The sequence below is a fragment of the Echiichthys vipera genome, assembly GCF_963691815.1.
Source record: "Echiichthys vipera genome assembly, chromosome: 7".
Lineage (NCBI taxonomy): Eukaryota > Metazoa > Chordata > Actinopteri > Perciformes > Trachinidae > Echiichthys > Echiichthys vipera.
In genome coordinates this window covers 20,061,986-20,085,353 of record NC_139832.1, presented here as the reverse complement: position 1 = coordinate 20,085,353, position 23,368 = coordinate 20,061,986, and the positions used below count along the sequence as shown (strand labels likewise).

The window sequence follows — 23,368 nt, the reverse complement described above, 5'->3', positions numbered from 1 at the left end:
TTTTTTAAATCATCAAATCCCACTTTAGCACATTAGACTTAAAGAGAACCGAACAGAGGACTTGACATGTACACATCAGACTCAATCACAGTTTTGTGAAGATAGGTTAATTGATTAATTATACTTTGCTCAAAGAAACGTCTCATTTAGGGGAAGTGTATTCCCCTGACGTTCTTCTTACTGTATGTGTACTTTATGTCTGTCCTTGATTACCGTTTAAGACCGAATTTATCTTTTGCGATATCTAGGTCTTCACACCTCTATAAAACATAGTTATATTTTGTGTATTCATTATTGAGTCGTGTGTAATTACTATAAAGGCATTGTAATAATTTAAACAAATATAAACCTCCTCTAATCCTAGTTTTACATGAAGATGGAATTCCCCATTGCCCAAAGAAATGTCTTCAAATTGCTGATTTAGTTAGTAGTCCTAAATCCCGAACAATTCAATTTGCATGGTACAGAAGCGAGAAAAGCAGCCACTCCCCAAAAAAGCAAATGTTTGGCATTAATTGGCATACATAAATCTTTCTTAATGTGGCTGTATGCATACAAGCGTGTCAAATTCACAGTGTATGTAACCTCTTGAATCCCTCCCTCCACATGTCTCAGGCTGCTGTCACTAGCCATTTCATGGGGCACTGACAGCAGGGTGGAGCTCACCTTGAGGCAGGATGGAGCCTCTTGAATGACAGCTCTGCTGCGCTGCAGGATTCTCTCGACCTCTCTAAGTGTCGACACTAAAGGCACTCCCTGTGTGCGTTGGGTGGAGGGGGGATTTAGTGCTGGTGGTAATGTATGGAAAGAATTGCGGAGCCCCAGTATATGCCAGTGCTTCACACTAAGACAAGGCAGAGATGGACTTTTGCGTCCTCACCTGCACACATACACAGACTTTTTACAGCTGTGGATGCATTTTAGGCCTCCCATCGTTGTTTCATGGACAACCAGAAGCCGAATGGTGACACCTTTCAGTGCTGTTAGCTGCACAGGGCTGACAGTTATTCACAGTCCATCTTCCCTGATAAACTCTGACATGAGCTGCAGAGGCCAGTCCCTGATACAGACAGCCTTTCAAGGAATCTGCTTGGAGCTCTCTGTTGACTCGTGTTTCTCTCCTTTCCAGTGTGATATATCTGGATCACTAATATGTCATTGATGTGGATTGAAATGTGGATTGTAGACTGTATTTTTAAGATGCATGAAGGATTGAAAATGTTTTACTTCAACGTTGAAGGATTGGATATCTGGTGTATGCCACTGATTGTGTATTTGTCAAACTGAAGGGGAATACAGCCAGCAGAAGAGTGAGGGTGACTTGGGGGAGGGGAGAATAAAGCTAGTGACCTCTCAATACTCACTGCTTCTCCACAACTCCCTGGGGGTGGGTGTGTGTGTGTGTGTGTGTGTGCGTGCGTGCGTGCGTGTGCGTGCGTGCGCGTGCGTGTGTGTGTTATTTGTTGACCAGCTAAATTATAGGCATATGTCATGTTCAATATGAGAATAACTGAAAAGAAATTATCGGATAAAATAACTTAAACTTGCCATCTACTGCTACTTGGCTTATTAAAAAGCAATGAATAAGTTTGTGAGCAATAGAGGTTCCAATCCAGGATCACCCTCCTGTTTGGTGTGGATTGTGCATTTAACCACTGCAACTAGGACAGTTGATCAAAATCTTTTTTCTTTTTTCCAGGAGCGGGAGCAGAAACAGAAGCTACTGGACCCAACCCAAGTTCGTGTATCACAACGGTTCTTCGAAAAATACATTAACCAAGAGGAAAAGGTGTGTGTGTCAGGCATAATCTGGAGTATTTTATTTGTTTTAAACAATACTTGTATCAATATTTTGGAGTTTGGATGTACCAAGTTGCTTCTTTACGTTATTCCTGGCTGTTGTACGCACAAGATCTTTCAGCTTCTACATATTCATTACAAGCTGTCCTTCCCTGAGTCCAGAGTAGACTAATGGGCCTGTGTGCATGTATTCAGGACGATCTGATGGCCATAGCAGAGGACGAGAAGAAGAAAGATGAAGAGCTGGACAGGCAGGTCCTGCTGGCCGAGCAGCGACGAGAAGAGGAAAGGCTTCATCAGGAAGAACAACAGAGAGAAAAGATGGAGAAGATCAAAGCTGTGGAGGGTAAGATGGATTGCTACATAGAAGGATAGAACACAAATGGATGAACAAAGATGTACACCAACATTGTTTGTTAAAAAAAAATACCATAAATAATATCACTGAGTTACTGCAGCACATGTGCTACTATATGCAGAAGGGTTATAAAATAAAAAATGAAGCTTAGTGCCAAAATTGAAATATCAAGGAGCATCAATAATATCACATTCTTTCATCCGCGACCCGTCAGCAACGGGTAGGGGGCTTTCGCACTCGTCTAACAACTCAGGGATCAAGGGCAGAATGGATTGTGAAGGGCACCCCACACAGACTTTGACATCTCCATTGCTGTGGTGCGGCTCATAACTGTTTAAAAATCTGCAGTACCATAGCAGCGCTCAAAGCTGTGTGATTTATGTATAGTACACAGAGACTGTGAGAGGGAATGCTCAATCACAGGATCACCCCCCCCCCTCCTCTGATGTCATCTGTCAAGGGTTAATGAACTGCTGATTGTGCTTCAGCAGAGGAGCCTCATTAATGTATTATAGATGAACAGCAGGACCTGGCCAGCTCTCTGTGTGGATTGCATGTGTGGAATCCTCCCTCAAACCCCTTTAATTCACAAGGTAGGGGCGGGGCACCAAGCAGGCCTTTCATGTTAAAAGATAAACCAGTGATACGAATGCACACACCTCTGGTCCTCTCTTTTGATCAACGGGGCCTGAGAAAAGACAGCTGACGAATGGCTCTCTTTCAATTTATGGGCTGGTTTTCATTGACTCTCCGGACAGCTTCAATGGAAAGTTAAACTGTAAATCAAGCACCTGAAAAAACAATTAAAACATAATTTGCCTGCAGCCTCCTGGGACCGGTGTTTTTCTCTTTTGCTTTTGCCTCTAATTGCCCTCTGTGTTCATCCTTCTCTGTCAGAGAGAGCAAAGAGGCGAAAGATGCGAGAGGAGAGGGCTTGGTTACTGTCTCAAGGAAAAGACCTGCCTCCTGAACTCCTGAATCTGGAGCCTTCTTCTCCTGTCCATAGAACACGCAAGAATAAAGCATTGTAAGAGGCTTTGTGCTTTTGACTGCAGATTTCACTTTCGACTTAAAAGACTCAAGGTTGCTTATTTGTAACATGTTGTATGTTTGACATTCCAGTTATGAAATCGATGATGACTACACTACTCTGTACAAAGGTATGCTTACTGAGCAGTTACTCAAGGCTATTGCTATCTCAATCTGCATTAATATTTGTTCTTGTCTGATCTGATCTCTCTTTTATAGTGCTTGAGGTCTTGAAATCCCATAAAGATGCCTGGCCTTTCCTGGAGCCTGTGGATGACTCCTATGCTCCCAATTACCATGAGATCATCAAGGTACTAAATACAACCAAAGTGATATTTTGTTTGTATGTGTGTGCTTCACATCCCAACTAAGGTGTTCAGCTACAAATATTATATTATTTGAGGTTTCTAATTGTTTTAACTTTATTGATCTTCCAATCCCCCTCAGACTCCCATGGACCTGTCCACCATTGAAAAGAAGCTCAATGATGGGGATTACGTTGTTAAGGAGGAGTTTGTTGCTGACGTGAAGCTCATGTTTGAGAACTGCACTGAGTACAATGGAGAAGACAGTGGTAAATGAACACAGTTGCACAATCACAGCCCAGCTTTACCCCAAAAGTCCTGCTTCCTCCACTAAGAATTTGGTTTCATTATAAAGACTTATGCTTCGATATCCATTCCACTTGGTGTGTGGTGTGAGAAGTGCATATATGAATTTTTGGGGTGACAGTGGTAGATGGAGCAAAAGGAAGGGGGCCCGTCTTAGTGCTTTGGGGCCGGGGCCAGGGCAGCCTTGACAGTGATTAATGAGGAGTGATTGAGCTGTGCTCCAGTGCTCAGGGGGCTCTGAGCCCTGCAGTGCCAGAGAAACATTCCAGCCCCTAAGCCCCCTGTCTGGAGCCATCCATCCAACTGAATATTCTCCCCAGGGACAGGGGGGGCAGGGGGAGGAGAGTGCTAAGGGGGCCTGGGGTGGAGCAAGAGGAGGAAAAGAAGTTGGAGGAGCAGGGGTCAACCTAAGCCCTCTGACCTGGTCAGTTGGCCAGTGCTGGGCTGACAACAGAGAAAGCAAGTGTGTCTATGGGTCCAGGGCATGCATATTGGATTGTAGCGTTTGAGTGTAAGATGATGACAGAGATTTGTTGTTTGTGGGGGGGTGTGGCTGGGTATTTGAAAGGGAGGGAGTAACTTACCGATGCAAAGCTTTTATTTGAGGGTACATGAGTGGATGTGCTACAGGTATGTGTTTTTATGTGTGTTTATGGGGGTGCAAAAGACGTGGTTGTGTGTAAACTTTATGTGCTTTATCATTTGAGCATTGCTGATGTTTATGTTTTTCCTTTCCCCAGAGTACACTATAATGGCTGAGTCTCTAGAGCGGTGTTTTAGCCGAGCCTTATTAAAACACTTTCCATCGGAGGATGGCGATACAGACGAGGAATTCCACATCAACACTGAAGACAAGGACCGCAAGGACAAAAAGCGCAGTCGTGGCAGCAGTAAACATTTGGGACCTGAAAGTCTGATCAGGGCCACTGAGCAAGTCCAACGTAAGCGAAACTCCCAAGGGGGAAAGGGCAGCACACTCGCAGAGGAAGATGACAGCAAACCAACACGACCACCTCATCCTCTTTACTGGGCCAATGGCCTCCCTCACCCCCACAGCCTGCCTCCAGGCCAGCAGCACATTCATGAAGGAGACATCAGGGGCATGTACCATCCAGGGCAACAGGTATCCACAGGATAACTTGTTGCTTGTTCCTCTACATTTCTCAAAGAAAAACATGCTCCTTATAAGTCACCTATCCTACACAATATTTTAATCAATATTAACACCTTACGCATTTGTTTTCTTTCTCTTGATTTCTGGTTGAAAACTTCAGTTGTGAGTGAATTATCTCTTTCTCTGTCTTACTAGCTCCGTCGCCCCCCTGGACCTCATGGCCCACACATGTATGGACAAAGAATGGCCATAGATCCCCGCTTCGCTTACCCAGCTCACATTCCCAGGCATGGAGACCCAAATTTGAACCGCTTGCCCCACAACTTTAAAATGCAGGTATACAGACCAATTACACCTTTCTAAACCTAATTATAACAATTTTTAAGTTACAGTTTTTATCAAAGGACCAACTTATTCTGTGTGTGGTCTACTTGATTCTGGTTAACAAAATGTACAGTTATACTTGATACAACTATGATTTTTTCATTTTTGTTTTTGTAGCATCGCATGGTTGGAGGACATCACATGGGTCCTATGTATCCAATGGTCCCAGATCCTAACCAGCAGCAGCCTCCACACCAGCAGCAGCACCCCTACATGGGTCCGACTCATGGCCCGTCTCTGGGCCCACGTCCTGTAGGCCTCCAGCCTGGCCCTCCTCCTGAAGCCAGCATGTATCCATCTCACTACCGTCCAGAGGGCCACACCATGCACCCCATGGGCAACAGATTCCCAGGCCCGGAAGGACCACCTCAGCACAACTACCCAGGCTTGAGGCCTCCCGGTATGGGCCTATCGAACATGTGGACTGGTATGAATCATCAGGAGAGATCCATTGGGATACGCATGCAAGATCCCAACATGGTGAACCAGCGCAACTTCAGTTACGGTGGAGTTCCCCCTCCAGTGGGGCATAAACCTTGGCCGGAAGCTGCTGGATACCCCCACCCTCCTCCCAATGCCCAGTATCAAATGTCTGCAGCGGTCAACGGGCCCATGTCCTCACGCCCCCCTGTTCCCCACCCAGACTCCTCTGGCAGGACAGGCTTGGCTTCCATGCTGGAAAGCCCAGAGATGCTAGCCCTACAGCAGCTGTCAGCCTCCTCTGGACCCCCTGCTGGTGCCTCTCAGCACATGGGCAACTTTCAGCAGCCTGGGCCCCTATCAGGAATTGGCAGCATCCCAGCTCACCCATCTCAGCAGCCTCCCCCTGCCCCTGAGGTTCAGCTGCTGCGTCCTGCTAGAGACAATGGGCCAGACAGCCAGCCCTCCCAACAGACAGACATGCAGCCCAAAGGTAGACCTGACCTTCTCTCTCAGTATTTCACCAGCCGTATATATTCTGCTGGAGGAACCTAGGCATACTCTAACCTTCTATTCAAGTGTTCCTTCTAGACTGTAGTGTCTCAATTTGTTGCACAGCCCCCATCCTTGCCCTTTCTCTGTGCCCTTTATTCAATTTGATTTTAATTATTTTTCACAGTAAGGGACAAATTGAATATTCATTAGTTTAGCAAAATTTTGATTTCTTGCTGGTTGCTTTGAGGGCACAAAAGAGATGGCATGTCATCAGTTAAGCTTCGCTAGGTACATTTTTAATTTGCTGGTTTTGTATTGTAAGATTGTTTGAGTGATAGTATGAAGTGACACAAACCATGTCTATGTGATCTCTTTTATGCTCTTTGACACAGTTCACAATGATGCAATGAAATTGACTTACTGCATTGTTCTTGTAATAATAGCTGATCAATGTTCAATGCTAACCTCCCTTCTATTATTCTCTTAATGCTAACTTTTATTTTACTATTCTGTATGTTAACAGACTCAACACCAGAAAACAAAATGGCTGCCAACAACATTTCTTTTGAAGCTTCATCACACATAACCACTGTTTCAATGAACCAAGAGCACCTGTCCATCCGTAACCCCACAGCACACCACACCGGGCCAGCAGAGGAAATGCAGAGCCCCCCAACCTCTAACTCGGTCAAATCACAGGAGAATCTGTCTGGACCAGGCCTCCCACAGAGTTCAACAGGGAACCACAAGCAGGAGGTAGAAGGCAGGAGACAATCTGTCGGCCACTGTCCTGTTCAACACATTAGTACCACTGTCGTTTCATCCAGTCTCAACACAACTAACAGCTCCACCGATCCCAACCACCCTCAGCATACACAGAACAGTCCACTGCAAAAAGCTCCGAGCCCTGCACTTCTTAATCAGAACGTACCACCACTGCATGTTACAGCATCTCAGAATACCACTCAACAAATGCCAGAGAATAACATTTTATATGTGCAAAATGCACATCAACAAAGTGAACATCAGCAGAACATCCAAAAACAGCAGCAACCTCAGGCGACCCGGAGTACCCCTCCCCAATGCCACCCTCAGAGCTCTGCCCAGCAGATGACCCAGAGCACACAGCAAAACAATTCTCTATTACCTTCTCATCATATCCCCCAAAACATCTCTCCTCCACGTCCTACACAGAGCAGCCCGATGCATGGAATGCCACAGAGTGCCACACAAGGAGCACAGCCTGGGCCCCCTCAGCCAGCTCCTCTCACCTCCTTGCCACCCAGTCATCCTACCCCACTATTACCTTCACAGCCCAGCCCAGCAGACCGTGGAGATCAAAGACCGAGCGAGCCTACAAGTAGACCGGACACAGATGGCACTGCCATTCCTCCACAGCAAATGATGAAATCTGGACCTCCAAATGGTGTTTATAAACACCAGGCTTTTAGCCCCAATCACCATCAAACCCAGCTGGTGGGTAGTAACCCAGGTATGCCGGCTCAGAGAGGGCCTGCACCTGCTCAATCTCCAGGAATGCCTACTCACTCCCTAGCCCAAGTAAATGGAGCCATGGGTCCATATGGCATGGGGAACCATCCACATCCACACTACAGCCAGACAAACATGACCAGGCCTATGCCTCCTTCTGCTCACCACCCTTATCACAACCAAGCCACTAACCCCCTCCACAATCCTGCTCAGCACCCCACCTACCACCAGCAGGGAGGGACTGCTTACTCTTACAACACGCCAGGCCAACAGCACCCTCAAGCCCAGCCCAACATGTACCCACCTCATCAGTACCAACAGCAACACTACTACCCACAACCCCATCCCCAAGCTCAGTCCCATAACCAGGCCAACAGTAGAGGGAGTTATCCTCCAGAGGAGTGGCATCGGTCTCATTTTCAGCCTCACCAACCGATGCCGCCAAATGCCTACCTACCTGCAGCTAGTGCCAGAGGCAACAATCGGTTGAAGGAGACCAGTGTGTCACCACTGGGCTCTGAGGGCTCCAGTGGTGCTAGTTTGGTGTCCCCTGGCCCTGTGTCTGAAGTAAGGCCACACCCTGGAGGCCCAGAGGAGAGGAAGCGTGAAAGCACGGAGCAGGCCAGTGGATGCAGCAGCAGTGGTGGCAGCCCAGCAAAGCAGGCTCATACAGAGATTTCAGAGCGGCCTGAAAGCCCTAAAGAAATCCTGGACCTTGACAGCCATAATGCTGCTGCCCGACGCCGTAGCACCCAGCACCCTCCTGCCTCTACTGCACAAATGGTGTCTGGCTTCATGTACGAACCTCGCGCCATGCACCCGGGGATGCAGCGAGGTGGCGTTCCTCTACCACACATGATGTTTCATGCTCGTGCGGATGGCAACAGAGCCCCTTACCCTGGCCAGCCATACCCGGACGCAGGACGCTATGCTACCCAAAGACCTCACCCACACCTGATGGAGGCTCTGCAGCGGCCCCAGCAGCTGCCTTATTCACCAGGTCAAACACGCATGGCCATGTACAGACAACCCCGGCCTGTGGGGCACTTCCAGGGCATGATGATTCAGCAGAGAGGCCTGGCACCAGAACACTTCCTACACCCAGGGTAAAATGATTCATCTAGTTTTGTGTAGTTTATGGTTTAAAGGCTTATATTATTGTTCTCTCTGTATCTATGTGAGTCAGTTTTTTTGATTGAGCTATATACGTTTTATACATTTTACTTTTGTCAGTTTTGAAAATCAAAATACCTATCAATCCAGTTAATAATAACTTACATCTAATATCTGTTTAATATGAAGGGACACGGGACATAGTAGTGAAAGTTCGGCTTGCAGCAACCTCCAAACAAAATGCAATTTGAATGTGTTCGTAAACACGCTAAAAGATAACCGCATTTGGCTTAAGTTTGGCTCGTCACATGTCAAACTTTCTCTATTGCCTTGTTCATCACCACCTCCTAATACACTGATTGCAGTCATTTTCTTTTTTTATTTCCTACGGGCCACAAAATCGAAAACAATTGCAGTAAAATAACCTTTATGAAGCTTAATTTTGAGTATACTGCTGGTAACTTGACCTTTTTTAAGTGTTACAAGGTTCTTTTTTCTTTTTGTGGTCACAGGCAACAGGTGATTGCTGCTCCAGGCGGCTCTAGCAGTAAACAAGGAGTGTGACAAGTACCATATCAGAGTGAGTAAAAGTAAATTTTGATACATTGCGCTATATTTTAAGCTTCTAGCCATGTCCTGTTTTATCACCCCTCCTTGAATGTGAACATGCTGCCAAAATGTATTCATGTATTTCCGAATTGGCCGAAACTCAGAATTGATACCGTGACATTGTCAAGCTATGTTCGTGTTTTGTGTCTGTCCTAAATGTGCCCAAATTTGAGATGTTTTGTTCTTCTTCTTTCAGGCACATTATTATCAAAGAACATCTGGACAACGCAGTAAGCCAAAAGGAAGAATATGCAGTCATGCTGACAGAGACTGTAGATGGGACACTTGATGCACCACATCGCTTATTGATTTATTTACACTGGACAAGAACTTTTGGATCTGTTTTACCCAGTGTGCTTGACAAGACAACCAGGCAGCTGATATAACTGAGATAATAATAATGTGAAATGATAATTGAGCCCTTCTCTTTTTATCTGTCCTTCTTCACATGGAGCTCTGTGCAGGGATTCACTGACCTACTTGAGGTCACTTCACCACAATGGTTTCTTCCCAACATAAGCATTTGAAATCGGGTCCTCTAGCAGAAGGGCAACCTTTTAAACAACTAAGAAAACCTGTCCAACAAAGGGGACGCTGCGTTCAAGAACACTGGACAGCGCTCTTCCTTTTGAGCAATGGAAATAAAAAAAAGTGGATTAAAGGACACAGCCTGATTATCTTGTCCAGTGTCTATAGTGCTTGATTGAGCTTGTTAATCTACTGACAGATCTGAGGGGGACTGCTATCGGCCCCAACCCTATTTTAAACTCAGGTGTAGAAAAGGAGGTACTATGAGACTCTCACCCTAACCCAGTCAACTCGCAGGCCCCTTACAATTGCCTTGTTTTCCTTTGTGAATGTATGAGTGAATGTGTAGACAATAAGGAGAGCACAGCAGATTAGCTGCATGTGAAAGGACATGACCACTGATCATTCGTCTGAAGCATAAACCGTCCAGAAAAAAGTCCAGTTACTGTCCATTTCCACCCCAACTCTGACAGTGTTTCCCTGGTTCTGGAGAAAACACGCAGTATATGCATCTTTCAAAACTGCCTTCATTGTCAAGAATGTCTTTGACTAGCAGAGAGGGGGACCTGCAAAGACGGCTCAATTTGTATCCGACTGTACCTAACTCTGTTATGCACTATGGGTTTTGTTAGTCTTGACATTCTGGAATTGAGTGGCCTTGGATAGTCTTATTTTTAGTGAAATGAAGTATATGTATGATAATATATCCTTACCTCTTGTCCCAGATGGGGGGATTTCTAAAATATCCTGCTGGTAAATGCACATACACATCCAATCCTGCTGTTGTTTTTTTTAATTGTGACATTTATTGCATTCCACCTACAAGTGTGTACTTTCCTTTTTTCATTCACAGCCTTGCCCTTTGCATGGCTGCTTCTTTGAGTGTTTCCTCTTTCCCATGTCAATACTAAACGTATCCTCAGGGTGTACAGTTTCTATATACGGGTATTTTTTCTGCATTATTTGAGGGAGGCGCAGCATAAGGAAAATTGTACTGCAAATCAATCCACCTCATGTGAAGAGCTTAACTTTTAATGGTCTGTGTTCATTGTCCTCAACAATATTTGGCTTATCACACCGCCAACTTATTTGACTTTTCCCCCATAAAACCCTGTCTTTTTTTTTCTTTATTTTCAGCAAAGTTGATTTGAAATTAAATGGATCAAATTTGAGTTATTCTACATTCCTTTTGATCTGATATATCGTTATCATCACAATTAAGTTGGTCTTTCTACTGACACACTTTTAAGATGGGAACTGTGGAGGTTTTCATATCTATGTTGCACCTGGTGAACCCCACATGTGCAGTTTAGTGATGGCAGCAAACAAATCTACCTCATCTAGCCAGTAAGTGGCATCTACTGAGTCCCTCCACTTCCTTTTTTCTGCTCTGCCATACTCCTGTGGGACAACATTTTGGGGCAAGCTGATGATTTTAGCACCATTTTCAGTTGGTAGGCCTGCAGAACTGACAATGAAATGGCCTTACAATTAGACGACCTTCTTCGTCACAGGTTGCTGTGTCAAATGATGGTGTTTACTGACTGTCTCAACAAGATGCTGACGTATCAGCTGTCAGTTTGACATTGACGGGTGTCAATGAAGAAGCAATCCTTCAAAGTGTACATCTTTTTAATGGGACAGCACTTTCATTCCCAGTTTTTTAAATGGAGCATGGGGGACAATATTACATCCCATGTCTAAAAATGGGACTGTAAATTGGTCTCTAATTGTACAGATTACATACCTTCCTGCCTAAAGGTTGTTGAAACTAGACAGAGTAGGCAGTATTCCAGTCTAGGCTCTGAAATAGACTGCATAGAGTGTGGCAGGATTATGAGTTTACTATGTTCCTTAGTAATAGGTACCTAAGGCACTGTAAGGAAATATTTGAGGACGGATGGAATATAAAAGTGCTAGAAACTGTGAGACAATTTTGTAAATGTGTCCCACAAGACTGGCTATTTTGTTAAACTAGGGAATTATCTCAATATTTAGTGGGCTTAATAGGGCCACTTTGGAGGTAGCTTGTTCACTTGTGCTGTCTATTGTGAGAAGGACAGTGTGGATTTATAAGGTGTGAGGTTGTGATACTGTCTTATGTTGTACAGATGTGTGCGTGCGTGTTTCTGGTGTGTAGAATCGGCACCTGATGAAAGGAAGTGTGCATTCATCTCTTACTTTTACTCTGCGGTCATCTCTCTGCACTAGTGAAAAACATGTAGACGCGATTAAATGTGAATCATATTTATTTTCTCTTTTAAGATTTTTTTGTACATTTTTTGAACTTGTTTTAATATAAATGTGGTGTATGTTTTTTTTATTTCTTGGATGTTTTTGTTCTTTTTAAGCAGTTGTCTTTTACCTCAGTAGCATGGTGGCATTGAAAAAAAAAGACCTGTATGTTTAATTTTTAAGTGACGTTTACAAGTTCTTATCTGACTGACATAGTTTATTTTGGAGATGGAATGGAGTATTTTCTATACTGTACATTTCTTAGAAATAAATCACTTTTCTCGAACAAGACTCAGTTTTATCATTGTCAATTTAAAAATATAATGGGGAATTATAAACTTTTCATAACTACTCGCATTACTTAAACAGTAGATCCGTGGATTTTTCTCTATTGTTCTTGACACTGCTGTGGAAAAAAAAGACATGAAACAAGGCATGCATCTTTAATCCGTCAAAGAAACTGAAAGGCCAAAAGTAATGAAATGCAAACACACAAAACAAGAGGGCCAATGCAAGACAATACATTAATCTATTGGAGTGCCTCACGCCTTCGCCTTCAATTAGTGCTTATCCTCTTGAGGAACCCCCTCCACAGATTGTAGGTCTCTTTGTTTGACCCTTCTTGCGTCTGCGGGAGTCAGTGATGTGACATCAGTTTAAGAGGATGCAACATGGCTCCAAAGGCTTCCTTCAAGGGGCTCCTTAAGCAAACAAGTCAGTTTAGAGTAAAAAAGAAACGACTGACTTGGCAGTGGACAAAAACAGATTGACAGCCAATGTTCAATTGTAAAAAAAATAAATTGCTTATCTTCTTTTTTGTGCAAGAACTTTATCCACCACTTAAGTGCAATAATTTAATCTAACTGCTCATTTCTGTCATATACAGTCATACATATTTTATCTTATACATTTCCTCTACATTTAAATTATCTGATTTAACTTTCTGTGACTTTTATTTGACCTGTATTCTTACATCGACCTCATATATATTTAACCAAGAGTTTATTGCTTACTGTTTATTATTTTTTTTATACTTTCTGCATCTGTTTAGCTAAGAGTTTATTGGTTATCCTGTACTGTATTTTTTTTTATACCTCCCTCGTGTTTTTGTAAGCTGCTGGAAATTCAATTTCCTTGCGGGAGTTATCCTAAAGGATCAATAAAGAGAAGTCTATGTCTCTTTTCTATATATATATATAGATTAAACACAAAGATTAGGGAACATAGTGTTTATATATATATATATATATATATGAAATAATCTTATTTTTCAGTGGACAGATAATGGAATGAATGTAGGACTGTATTGTTCTGTCCCTGACAAAATGTGCTCTTTTTTTTATGAAGATATTATTAGTTCATTTAAACAAAATCAAACCAAAGAGAAATGTCTATCAGAAGGCGCCAATTCTGATACAACTCCTTCAAAAACTTTGAAAATACTTATTGATGGATGTCTGCATTTGAGTCTTTGTCAGGTATAATGCATTTAGCGTTTTAAGTGGTCATTCCTTTCATCATATGAATCTCTGTAAATTCATTCTTTATGACACTGTGACTGGATAGAGAGATGTATTTGTTTTGTGATAGTCGTACATCTCATGTGTCATGCTTAATCTTTGTTTAATATTTGTGCAGGTCTCAAATAGTAACATGCTTAATCATCATTAGTTTGTTGATAAATACTGTAGTCTATGTCATGCAACAAATATAATCTATTTTGCAATTTAACTTTTTGAAAATGACTGCCAAAACTCAGCTTGTATTATCAAAGACTCTTGAACGTCTCTGGCATTATTTCCCTAATCTCTGGTTGACCGTTTTCATATATCACACTCAGCCAATCAAATGATTAATGGCGTTGAATTTCCGCCAATCAAAGCGGGACGGGGGCGGGGCTCTGACGCACCCTGAGAGAAGCTTTGCCCTGACAAGCAAAACACTGGGGGTAAATAAAACCCCACTCACGGTAGCTCAAGCGCCTTTTATTTGTTCGCTTGTTTATTTTGGTGACGCTGCTGTAATTAAGTAAGCTATTTGACTAAACCATAGGCCTACATGTATTTCCAGCTGTCACCGCCGAGAGAGTTTCGCTGTGGTCCTGGTTCTTAGAGTCTCTCTGGACTGGACTGTTTACAAAACCGTCGCCAGCTGTCGAGCCACCAGCTAACCACTATCTTACAGTATTGCACATTCAGAAGACTGCGCACGGCCAAGACTAAAGCCAGGTAACGTAACCGACTGTCTCATGTCGAAATTGCTCTTTCTCAAATAACACAGCATTGTTAACCTAGACTACTCTTTATTTTTATGCACAAAAGTAATACACTGGAATATACATTGTCGTTGCTTCTTTCACTCGGTAAAGGTAATTTCTATAGGGAAGTGGAAGTTGAACATGGTGGAAACTAATGCCGAGGAACAAACACCTGGTGATTTTTGTCTTTATTTTTGACACTTCTTTTAACCACTGTTCATGTTTCTTTCTCTCAAAGCTTTTCACTCTCCGGACCATGGCAGTGTGGCTACAGCGCCCCCACGCGGCTGTGGCCTGTCTGCTCTTGTGCTACTTGACCGGTGGCCTGTCCATCCCAGACCCCGGGCAGAGAGAGGCCCTTATACGGCTGGAGGCCTCCATGCAGACAGGCGGGCAAATAGCGTTGAATGATGCCGAGCAGCGGCTGGACGCTCTTCTGTTTGAGATGAAGCAGGATGAGATGAGGAGAGCAGACTTTCCTCCAGCCATGCACTTCTTCAAGGCCAGGGACCTCATCAGGACCAGCCCCATCTTCAACCTGCTCCAGAAGATGCCTAAAGGTCTTTGATTTTATTTTTCATTTGTCTCAAACTCTCAACATATTGTGGCAGAAAAAAAAAATCTGATAAAAACTGAAACACTTGTACCACTGGTGGTACTCAAACTATCTGGTGGTACCTGAAGGAATCTCCAAAAATAAAAAGGGAAACGTTATTTACTAAATCGATATAATACTAAGAAAATACTTAGACTTTTAGGATCATTGAAATGTAATTTTAAAAAGTGTTTGGTTTCCAGCAATTTACCAAAAAATGGCCACCCTTTTTCAACCCTAGTTGTGAAAGGCTACCCACAGTGTCTACAGTGTAGGTAAGAAATATTTCTATAACCACATTTTAAGAATGCAAGGTAACTGGAAAGTAGGAAATCAATGACACGTCTTGGTATGTTTGATCCAATAGTTTTGTAACGTAATTAGAGCCGAATTACGTGCTAAACTGTGGTGGAAGAGACTAGGCAGAGGTAAAAGGATTGGTTTGAAAACACTAACATGTACGTTCTGGTGCTCCCCTTCCTACAGCGTGGCTGTAGCTGAAGACATTCAACAATAAATCTTCTGATTAGGAATAAACCTTCCTGTCCATAGCTGAATGGTGTAGGCCTACGCTACTCTATTTTAACATTGGTCTCAGTGGTCGTACTCGTAGAACCTGATTTTAACTGAGGTGATAAGTCATGTACAAAGTTTGAGAACCACTGGATTAATCAATTCTGATTTATTCCATTACACAAAGAAGGGCATGTGTTTGAGAAGGAGCAGGCAGAATTGTAGTGTTTCTATAGTCCTGCCCACACTGTACAATATCATATGATTGCAGAATTAAATATACTATATGTACGTGCATATGGTAATGTAGGTCATACAACAATGCAACATCACACTGTACAACAATAAACCAATGTCCCGTCTCACACCTCAAAGTATGTTCAGAGCATGTTTATACAAGGCTTTGAAATATTTAAGCCTTATCATTTGACACAGCATTTTAGCAGTCATGGATATTAAAAAGGAAACAGTTTAGTTTGATACCCTGGTTATGATGTTAATCATTAGGTAAAAGTGAAAATGATTGGTTTTCAATATCAAATTGCAGCAGATTCTTTATTCCTTTTTCTTTCTGAGTGACAGAAAAATAATGATCAACTATTTTGATAACTGATTTATCCCCAGATCCCTAATTCTTTGGGTCAGGGCAGTCATGCTGGTGCACACAAACCTGTATCACACTGGTTCTTTTTAATTATGTAGTTTACTGTTTCAGGGGGAGCTCTCCATGTCCATGACTTTGCCATGGTAGACGTGGAGTGGATAGTGAAGAACGTGACCTATCGCCCTCACTGCTACATGTGCTTCACTGACCACCAGTCCATCCGATTCATCTTCTCGTCCCATACGCCCAAAGCTCTGCCATATTGCTCTCCCTGGACCCTGCTGGAAAACCTTAGGGCCAAGATGATCAATACCACAGAACTTGACAACAGGTGAGTTTTTGTCTTGATGAGCTTGGATTCTTCTCTTAGTCTACATATTGGTAGTTTTTTATGTGCCATGTCCAACGGCACAGGCTAATTTATGTACAGTGAAAAGCAACAGTGTCCACTTTTCCATTGAGTGTGAAAGTGAAATGATCCTCTAATTTATCATTGTGTCATAAAAAAAAGTAAATAGTTATACTGTAGATATCAGGGCGTGTTTACTGCATTAATAGTAAGTCATTTACGGCTACTGAGGCCTGCATATCATGTATCACTTTTTGTTAAATCTGTATCTTGCTGCCAGAATTGAGTGGCTGTAAATCAGTGTATCATTACACTCTGCTACTACTGCCAGTTGCCTGAAACACACGTGGAAAAGAGGAAATAGCTAAAAGGAAATAATTCCTTAAACAAATGACAGACTTTTGAATTTTGAGCTAGGTGTAACCAAGGTTGTATTTAAAGGTTCCATAAAGCTAATAAAAAGCTCAGCAGGTGGGTTCAGAGATTGCAGAAGTTGGAATTTCTGGTACCAAAATCTTGTTCCGTTGCCTACAGATTCTGCATTTTTATAAATATATCTGTATAGAGAGATCTAATGAGACATATTTCCTTTTGGAACAAGATGCCAGGACAGGGCATCAAAAAAGAGAGGTCTCTATAAAGAGATATTAATTATGAAGAAAAGGGCAAATTGATTGTTAAAACATTGCTTTATTGGCTGTATGTTTTGGTTAAATCCAGGAGTGCAGCATGAGGTCATCACTTCAGATGCCCTGTTATCCAGTTATCCAAGAAAGTAGTGGTTTCTAGAAAGTTCACAGCCTTTTACATTGACATGTTAAGAAATCAACGTAGCCGACAGTGACACAGATCCTCTGATCACAACCATGTCTTCATATTTACAGCATCATGGGCAACATGACGCTCTTCACTGATCAGGATCCAGAAACAATGTACCCAACTCAGGATGCGGTATGGTATAAATTTGAACAGGCCTTCCTTGCAGTGTGGGGCCTGGTCACATACGCTCCTGTCTTCAGAGACTATTACTTCCAAGGTCTCACCCAGTTCTACATGGACAACGTCATGTACCTGGAACTACGAGCATTACTCCCAGAGGTACACTAATGTCATGCCGAGTGTGTTAAGTGAATTCACTGGTCTGTTGAATTATTATTAGGTGTTTTTTTCGTTACTCAGATTTACGAGTTGGATGGCAGCACTCATGACAGAGCCTGGACTCTGAAGACCTACCAGGAGGTCACCAGACAGTTCATAGCAGACCACCCAGACTTCTTTGGAGCAAGAGTCATCTTTACAATCCATAGGTGGCTACCCTCACAATATATTTTATTATTAGTCTGAATGGCGTACTGCTTATTGACCTGCTAGCAGACATAAGCGGATGTTAATATAATCATTGATCACACACCACTATATACTTCAGGGGAGTAAATGCATCAGTGATGACTGAAGTTGTGGAGGAGGCTATGGGGCTACAGAGAGACTTCCCAGATATCATGGCTGGTTTTGATCTGGTGAGAAGCAACAGTTATTGGACAAGTTTGTTAGTTTGTACTGATTTTTAGTTTGAATGTAGATAGTAAATCTAATATGTCTAGTAAGTCTAATTTAATAGCATGACTTCTTTGTTGAAAGTGTTTACAGTCTCTCTACGTGTACAGGTGGGCCGTGAAGACAGTGGCAGACCCCTGTGGTACTTCAGAGATGCCTTGTCACTGCCAGTAGAGAAAGGGGTGACACTTCCTTTCTTTTTCCATGCTGGAGAGACCGGTGAGCTCATAAGCATTTAGTTTGTACAGCATGTGGCTGACAGACCCAATAAGTACATGTATTTTCTCAGTGTTGACAGTGTTAAGGTGCTAAATCAAAAGTAAAGTACCATGCAAACCATATCATTTTGTGCTGTTCCAAATTGTTGCAAAACCAAAGATTTTAAAACTTTACCAAGAGTGGAATTCAGGGAAATGTGATTCAATAACGATCACACTGTGTTATAAAAACATCCTAAAATAACATGCATTTTCATTTCTCTTTACTCCACATAGATCTTGAGGGCACAGACGTGGACCAGAATGTGTTGGATGCTCTTTTGTTGAACACTTCCCGTATTGGCCATGGATTTGCTCTGCTTCGCCACCCAGTGGCCAAAGACATTTCTAGAAAGAGAGGGGTGGCTCTGGAAGTGTGCCCTATCTCCAACCAGGTACACTATCATCTTAAACCATACTGTCCAATAAAAATATGTTTCCCAGCTACTAGAGTGTAACACTTACAATTCTCTGAAACAGCAAGGCTTTGATTAAATTTATCTTGCATCTGGTGAACAAATATCTCATTTCCTATCCTCATTCAGGTGTTGAAGCTAGTAAATGATATGCGAAACCACCCGGCAGCTGCCCTGATGTCAGAGAACCACCCAATGGTCATCAGTTCTGATGACCCTGCCATGTTCGGAGCCTCTGGACTATCTTATGACTTCTATGAAGCTTTTGTGGGCTTTGGTGGGATTAGATCCCATTTAGGCTCCCTCAAAGAGCTGGTCATGAACTCTATTAGGTGAGGTTCTGCTGAGATGACAAGAGTTGTGATTTACAAATGTCAATTGAATTGTGCGCGAGTGTTCTCATGCCTCAGCAGACCGCTCTCTGACATCTCCCTGTCTTTCTTTCAGGTATAGTTCTTTGACTCCAGTGCAGCAGAAGAACGCCCTGGCTCTGTGGCAGAGAAGATGGGATAAGTTTGTCTCCGAAAATGCTTTTTAGGAGAGAAGAAAAGTACAGCAACAAATATGGAACAACAAAGCGAGTTTGGGATCAAATATTGTCCTTTTTCACAAAAGCATTTTACAGAAGGAAAAGCACAGGGATAAATAAGGAAATAGCTGATGAACAAAGCCATTCTTAATTGTAGCTTTTACACCTGTACACTTTTTTTTTTACTATGACAAGTCGTATTTGCTGTGAAAAAGGCCTTTTGGTCTCCAGAGCCACAAACTGGAGTTAGATATACAGTAAATAAACTAGGGAGTGTGAAACAAAAAACATATTACTTGAACTACACATGAACTAGCTTAAATCAAAGCTAGAATATCTTGTTATGTCTAGTTTTATACAGGATTTTTTTTAAATGTATTTGCACTTTAAGATTCATGTTTGCCTACATTTTGGGGACAGAATGTCATATGGCATGTTAACTGTTGTTTGATTCCTCTTTGGAAGTGTGTTTGTGATTTGCTTGTGCTTTGTAATACGTAGCTTCTTAAAATGGGTTTTTAAAACCTGTGGGCTTTGGAACACTGTTCTTAAAAAACACATTTATATTTTTTACATAGTTTTAAAGATTTTTGGACTTTGAATGTATTTTTTCAGATCTTGATATATCAAAGCGACATAGCTGACCTGGAAAAACTCTCTCCTAAATGTGGTGTGTTCATGTGTTTCAAGCGGGATGAAATTCTTCGTAAACATCCGCATTTCTTATGCATTTTCAGCGTAAGAAACAAAAACAGTATATCATGTCTGTCCTTTTTTTTGTAGCAATAGCCATGGCTCGTATGAACAAATGTCATGCGTCATCCAGACATGTTAACTACTGAAATTAAATGTGTTAATTTACGCTGTGCTTTAGTTTATTTTGTGTTCTTCTCACATAGCACCATTAGCAACACTTTAGGCACTGTAATGAGCAAGTCATCAGCGTAGCGAGTCATCCATCATCTGCTGGAGGTGTTGAATTTGGAGAAGAAGCTGTCATCAATGCATCCTCTCTCAATGTCTGGTTTCCTTAAAATGACACCAGTTAAAAATAGTAAGACAAAAGTTTTTTTATGTGCTTTAAAATACTGTGTGTGTGTATGCCAGAGTGAATAACGCTACTGACTGCTGTTTGTGAGTTTCGGCCAACTTGACGTTGGTGCTGTCCAGGTGTTGTCTCAGCTGCTTGTTCAGTCTCGCCTGCTGCCTCTCTATTAACAGAGCTGTGCGAGCGGAGTCTAAGCGGACACGATCATGTTGCTCCTCTTCTTGCTTTTTCTCTAGTTCTACTCTCTGCAGATGCACACACAGATTTAAACAGCTTTTCACTGATTGTCTAACTACAGTATAAAGCAAAAAATATGTCTGCCTGGCCTTCACATATCTTCAGAACCTATCATCCTTTTAGTTGGTGCAATTTGGCCACATGGTGTCACTATAACAACAAACATTTTTGGCTGTAACTTTTCCAGAGGAATCTATCCACGTAACATCAGCCACTCTCATATGTGTCAAGATTGATAAAATTTCACAATTCTGAATTGTGTCCAAATCTGTTGTTTTTTGCTCCTCTTACAAATCTTGAGTAATCATCACTAAATTACAGGTACAGAGCATTTCTGGACCAAGGTGGAGAAAGTTAGGTTTTCGTATTTTTCATGTTACAACAGTTTTGCTATAACTTGCCCTCAAAGGTTGCTCAAGTGCGCATGTGGGCATCGCCTTTTATTACAAAACCGCTATTGTTTTGCCCCAAAGGCCCTGACAAATTTGGTACCATTTGGCTAATAGAATGCGCTGTAGCAGCAGCATCATCAACTAAATGAAAAAATTTATGGATGTATGACTGTCTTTCACAAAACCTAAAAAAATGTGTATCCAATTGACTTCACACTTGGCAGGTGTAATGTTTAGGACCCAAGGAAGTGCATTGCCAAGTGTGGAGTCGGTTCTCGAGAACGCCACACAAGCATCACTTCTGGGCACCGAGCAAAGAGGAACGTGCACTTAACAGGCACCTAAAAGAACGCCATGTGTTTTGAGCATCATTTGTTCCTGTATTACCTTTTTCTCTTCTATCTGATATCTCTGGAACTGGATGATCTGCTGCAGGCTCTCTGGAGGGGCTCTCCTATCACTGCTTGGGTAAAGACCAGGCGCTCCCACCATGCCCTGGGTGAGTTTGGCATCTGCATTGCCCTCGTCATTACATTCTCCATGGCGACGCTTCTCTTCCATCTTTAACCCATCAAAAAGATGAGGGTGATAGAAAGTGTGGTTACTGCACCTCCAATTCCATTAAAATGTCTAAAATGAATCAGAATATCTCTAATAACTTAAATTGAATATATGAATGAGATATATGCTGCTCAGCTCTAACTTGAAAACTCAATACAAGAAAAAACGAACATAGCATGCATGATGTCATTATGTTTCAACTAAAGCTGGCACAACCAAAGAGAGACAAAATGTTTCTAAAGAACTCCTTTGTGGGCTCTTGTTAAATGTCATTCAGGGTGCATGCAGCTAAAATGTATGCATCTTACAGTGTGCAAACAAGAGGTCAACCACCTTCATCTGACAGTCTGTGATTATGAGTGCCTCACCTTGGCCAAATTGTACTCTTTAGTAGCAATAGTTGCTGCTTTTCTCCTCTCCATGTCCACGCTCTGAAGCTGCAGAGCTTTGTTGTCCATGTCTACTCTGATTTGGTCATACCGCTTCTCTAAAGAACAGTAGAGAAGATGAAGTGAGGCTATGTTTCGTGTGTGTGATTATCTGTATCCTGTATGGGATCAATGCAAACCTACCGTCCAGTTTCCATTGATGTCTTTCTGCTGCTTGCTCACTTTGCTGCTGGATGAGCCACTCTCTAAACTGTTCCCTCTGTCTCTGTTGCCTGCTCTCATTGTCGGGGTCCTCGCCCACCAGGCCAGGGGGCATCATCTGTGCTTCACCTACATTGGTTTTTTGACAGCGGTCTGGGTCGTTCAGGTCATACTCCCGCTGGCACCAAGGCTGCTGGTACTGATGCCGGTAGTTAACGATGGCCTTTTCCATCGCGCGCCTCACCTTAACTTCTCTGCTATGGAGGAGGCAAGCTACTTTGCTATTATGTAGCATATCAGCATCTACACACACATCAATGTGCTCCATTAGAAATGATGTCTAAAAATATCATAATACAACATAGTGGCAATAATACTTCTATGGATGTTTATGATTAGCAGGGTTTGCTGGTAACAGAGTACATGTAATCAGGATTATGTAATAAATAATAAATAAAATAACTCTGTAATCAACCCCGGTTACATTTGAAAACGTGTTTATCAGATTATAGTTACATTAGTGAGAATTACTTGATTTCATTTTTAATTACATCTTTAAAATATGGCATATTTTAAATGATGAAACTTTTTTCCACAATACCAATTCTAAATGCTGCATAGGTTATACTACTGTTTATCAAAGTAGGTTTCTTCTGTAGGTTGCCAGTTTTGTTAATGGTGACTTCTATTTCTTTTGGTTTTCAATGGTGATTTAAGGAGTTTTGATTCCTTTTTATGTGCATTGAAAATGGAAGATGAACATTTTGTGTAAGGTCCCCTTGCATTATGGAAGCAAAGTTCCCCATGTTTCCTTTGTTTAAAAAAAAAAGCAGCACCAAAAACTGCCACAACAGAAGCAGCATCCCGGTAGAATACACTCAGTAATACACCTGTAGTTTGAGACAGCACTGTTTTTCTAAAGGCAGTTTGGTTTGATCAACTGTAAATGCTGAATATGTAATATGCAAATGTTATTTCCAATGAACATGTTTTCTGATGTGAATAGTGAATATTTGTGCAACTCAAATTTGTGGTGCAGCGTCCATGTTTTAATGATGCTTCATTGACTTGAAGTAATCCAAAAGTACCTATTAAATGTCAGATTAATATAGATACTTGTTATATATTAATGAGAAAACCCCATGTCATTTGTATCCAGTGACTGATTACGTTTCAAAATAATCTAACCCAACTGATGATCAGGTACTGTTTTATATTAGTGAGTGATAGGCTATATTGCTTTATTAGAGTACTCTCCCAGAACACATATTACCAAAGT

At 42.1% G+C, this 23,368-nt stretch overlaps 3 protein-coding genes across 4 annotated transcripts in view; 2 read left to right on the top strand and 1 right to left on the bottom strand.

Moving 5' to 3' along the window:
- cecr2 (CECR2 histone acetyl-lysine reader) overlaps positions 1 to 12,339 on the top strand; it is a 40,244-nt gene extending 27,905 nt beyond the window's left edge. For both annotated transcript variants that reach the window (XM_083916542.1, XM_083916543.1), the window contains 12 exons: positions 1,700 to 1,789; positions 1,996 to 2,146; positions 3,056 to 3,185; positions 3,281 to 3,318; positions 3,407 to 3,498; positions 3,635 to 3,761; positions 4,539 to 4,921; positions 5,108 to 5,248; positions 5,414 to 6,209; positions 6,735 to 8,808; positions 9,328 to 9,395; positions 9,621 to 12,339. In XM_083916542.1, coding sequence (XP_083772668.1) covers positions 1,700 to 1,789; positions 1,996 to 2,146; positions 3,056 to 3,185; positions 3,281 to 3,318; positions 3,407 to 3,498; positions 3,635 to 3,761; positions 4,539 to 4,921; positions 5,108 to 5,248; positions 5,414 to 6,209; positions 6,735 to 8,808; positions 9,328 to 9,379 — 4,074 coding nt within the window. In that variant the 3' untranslated portion in view covers positions 9,380 to 9,395; positions 9,621 to 12,339. The remainder of the gene's footprint in view (positions 1 to 1,699; positions 1,790 to 1,995; positions 2,147 to 3,055; positions 3,186 to 3,280; positions 3,319 to 3,406; positions 3,499 to 3,634; positions 3,762 to 4,538; positions 4,922 to 5,107; positions 5,249 to 5,413; positions 6,210 to 6,734; positions 8,809 to 9,327; positions 9,396 to 9,620) is intronic.
- A 1,805-nt stretch (positions 12,340 to 14,144) lies between these two features.
- ada2a (adenosine deaminase 2a) lies at positions 14,145 to 20,131 on the top strand. The gene is made up of 10 exons (XM_083916037.1): positions 14,145 to 14,415; positions 14,683 to 15,004; positions 16,268 to 16,487; positions 17,390 to 17,603; positions 17,685 to 17,812; positions 17,932 to 18,022; positions 18,170 to 18,278; positions 18,554 to 18,711; positions 18,862 to 19,064; positions 19,180 to 20,131. The coding sequence occupies exons 2-10, from the start codon at positions 14,701 to 14,703 to the stop codon at positions 19,268 to 19,270; spliced, it is 1,518 nt and encodes a 505-aa protein (XP_083772163.1). The 5' UTR covers positions 14,145 to 14,415; positions 14,683 to 14,700; the 3' UTR covers positions 19,271 to 20,131.
- A 64-nt stretch (positions 20,132 to 20,195) lies between these two features.
- ribc2 (RIB43A domain with coiled-coils 2) overlaps positions 20,196 to 23,368 on the bottom strand; it is a 3,567-nt gene continuing 394 nt past the window's right edge. Inside the window, exons 3-7 of the mRNA XM_083916038.1 lie at positions 22,072 to 22,392; positions 21,868 to 21,986; positions 21,326 to 21,499; positions 20,388 to 20,554; positions 20,196 to 20,290 (exon numbers count right to left, since the gene is read on the bottom strand). Of these exons, the coding sequence (XP_083772164.1) occupies positions 20,221 to 20,290; positions 20,388 to 20,554; positions 21,326 to 21,499; positions 21,868 to 21,986; positions 22,072 to 22,392 (851 nt within the window). The 3' untranslated portion in view covers positions 20,196 to 20,220. The remainder of the gene's footprint in view (positions 20,291 to 20,387; positions 20,555 to 21,325; positions 21,500 to 21,867; positions 21,987 to 22,071; positions 22,393 to 23,368) is intronic.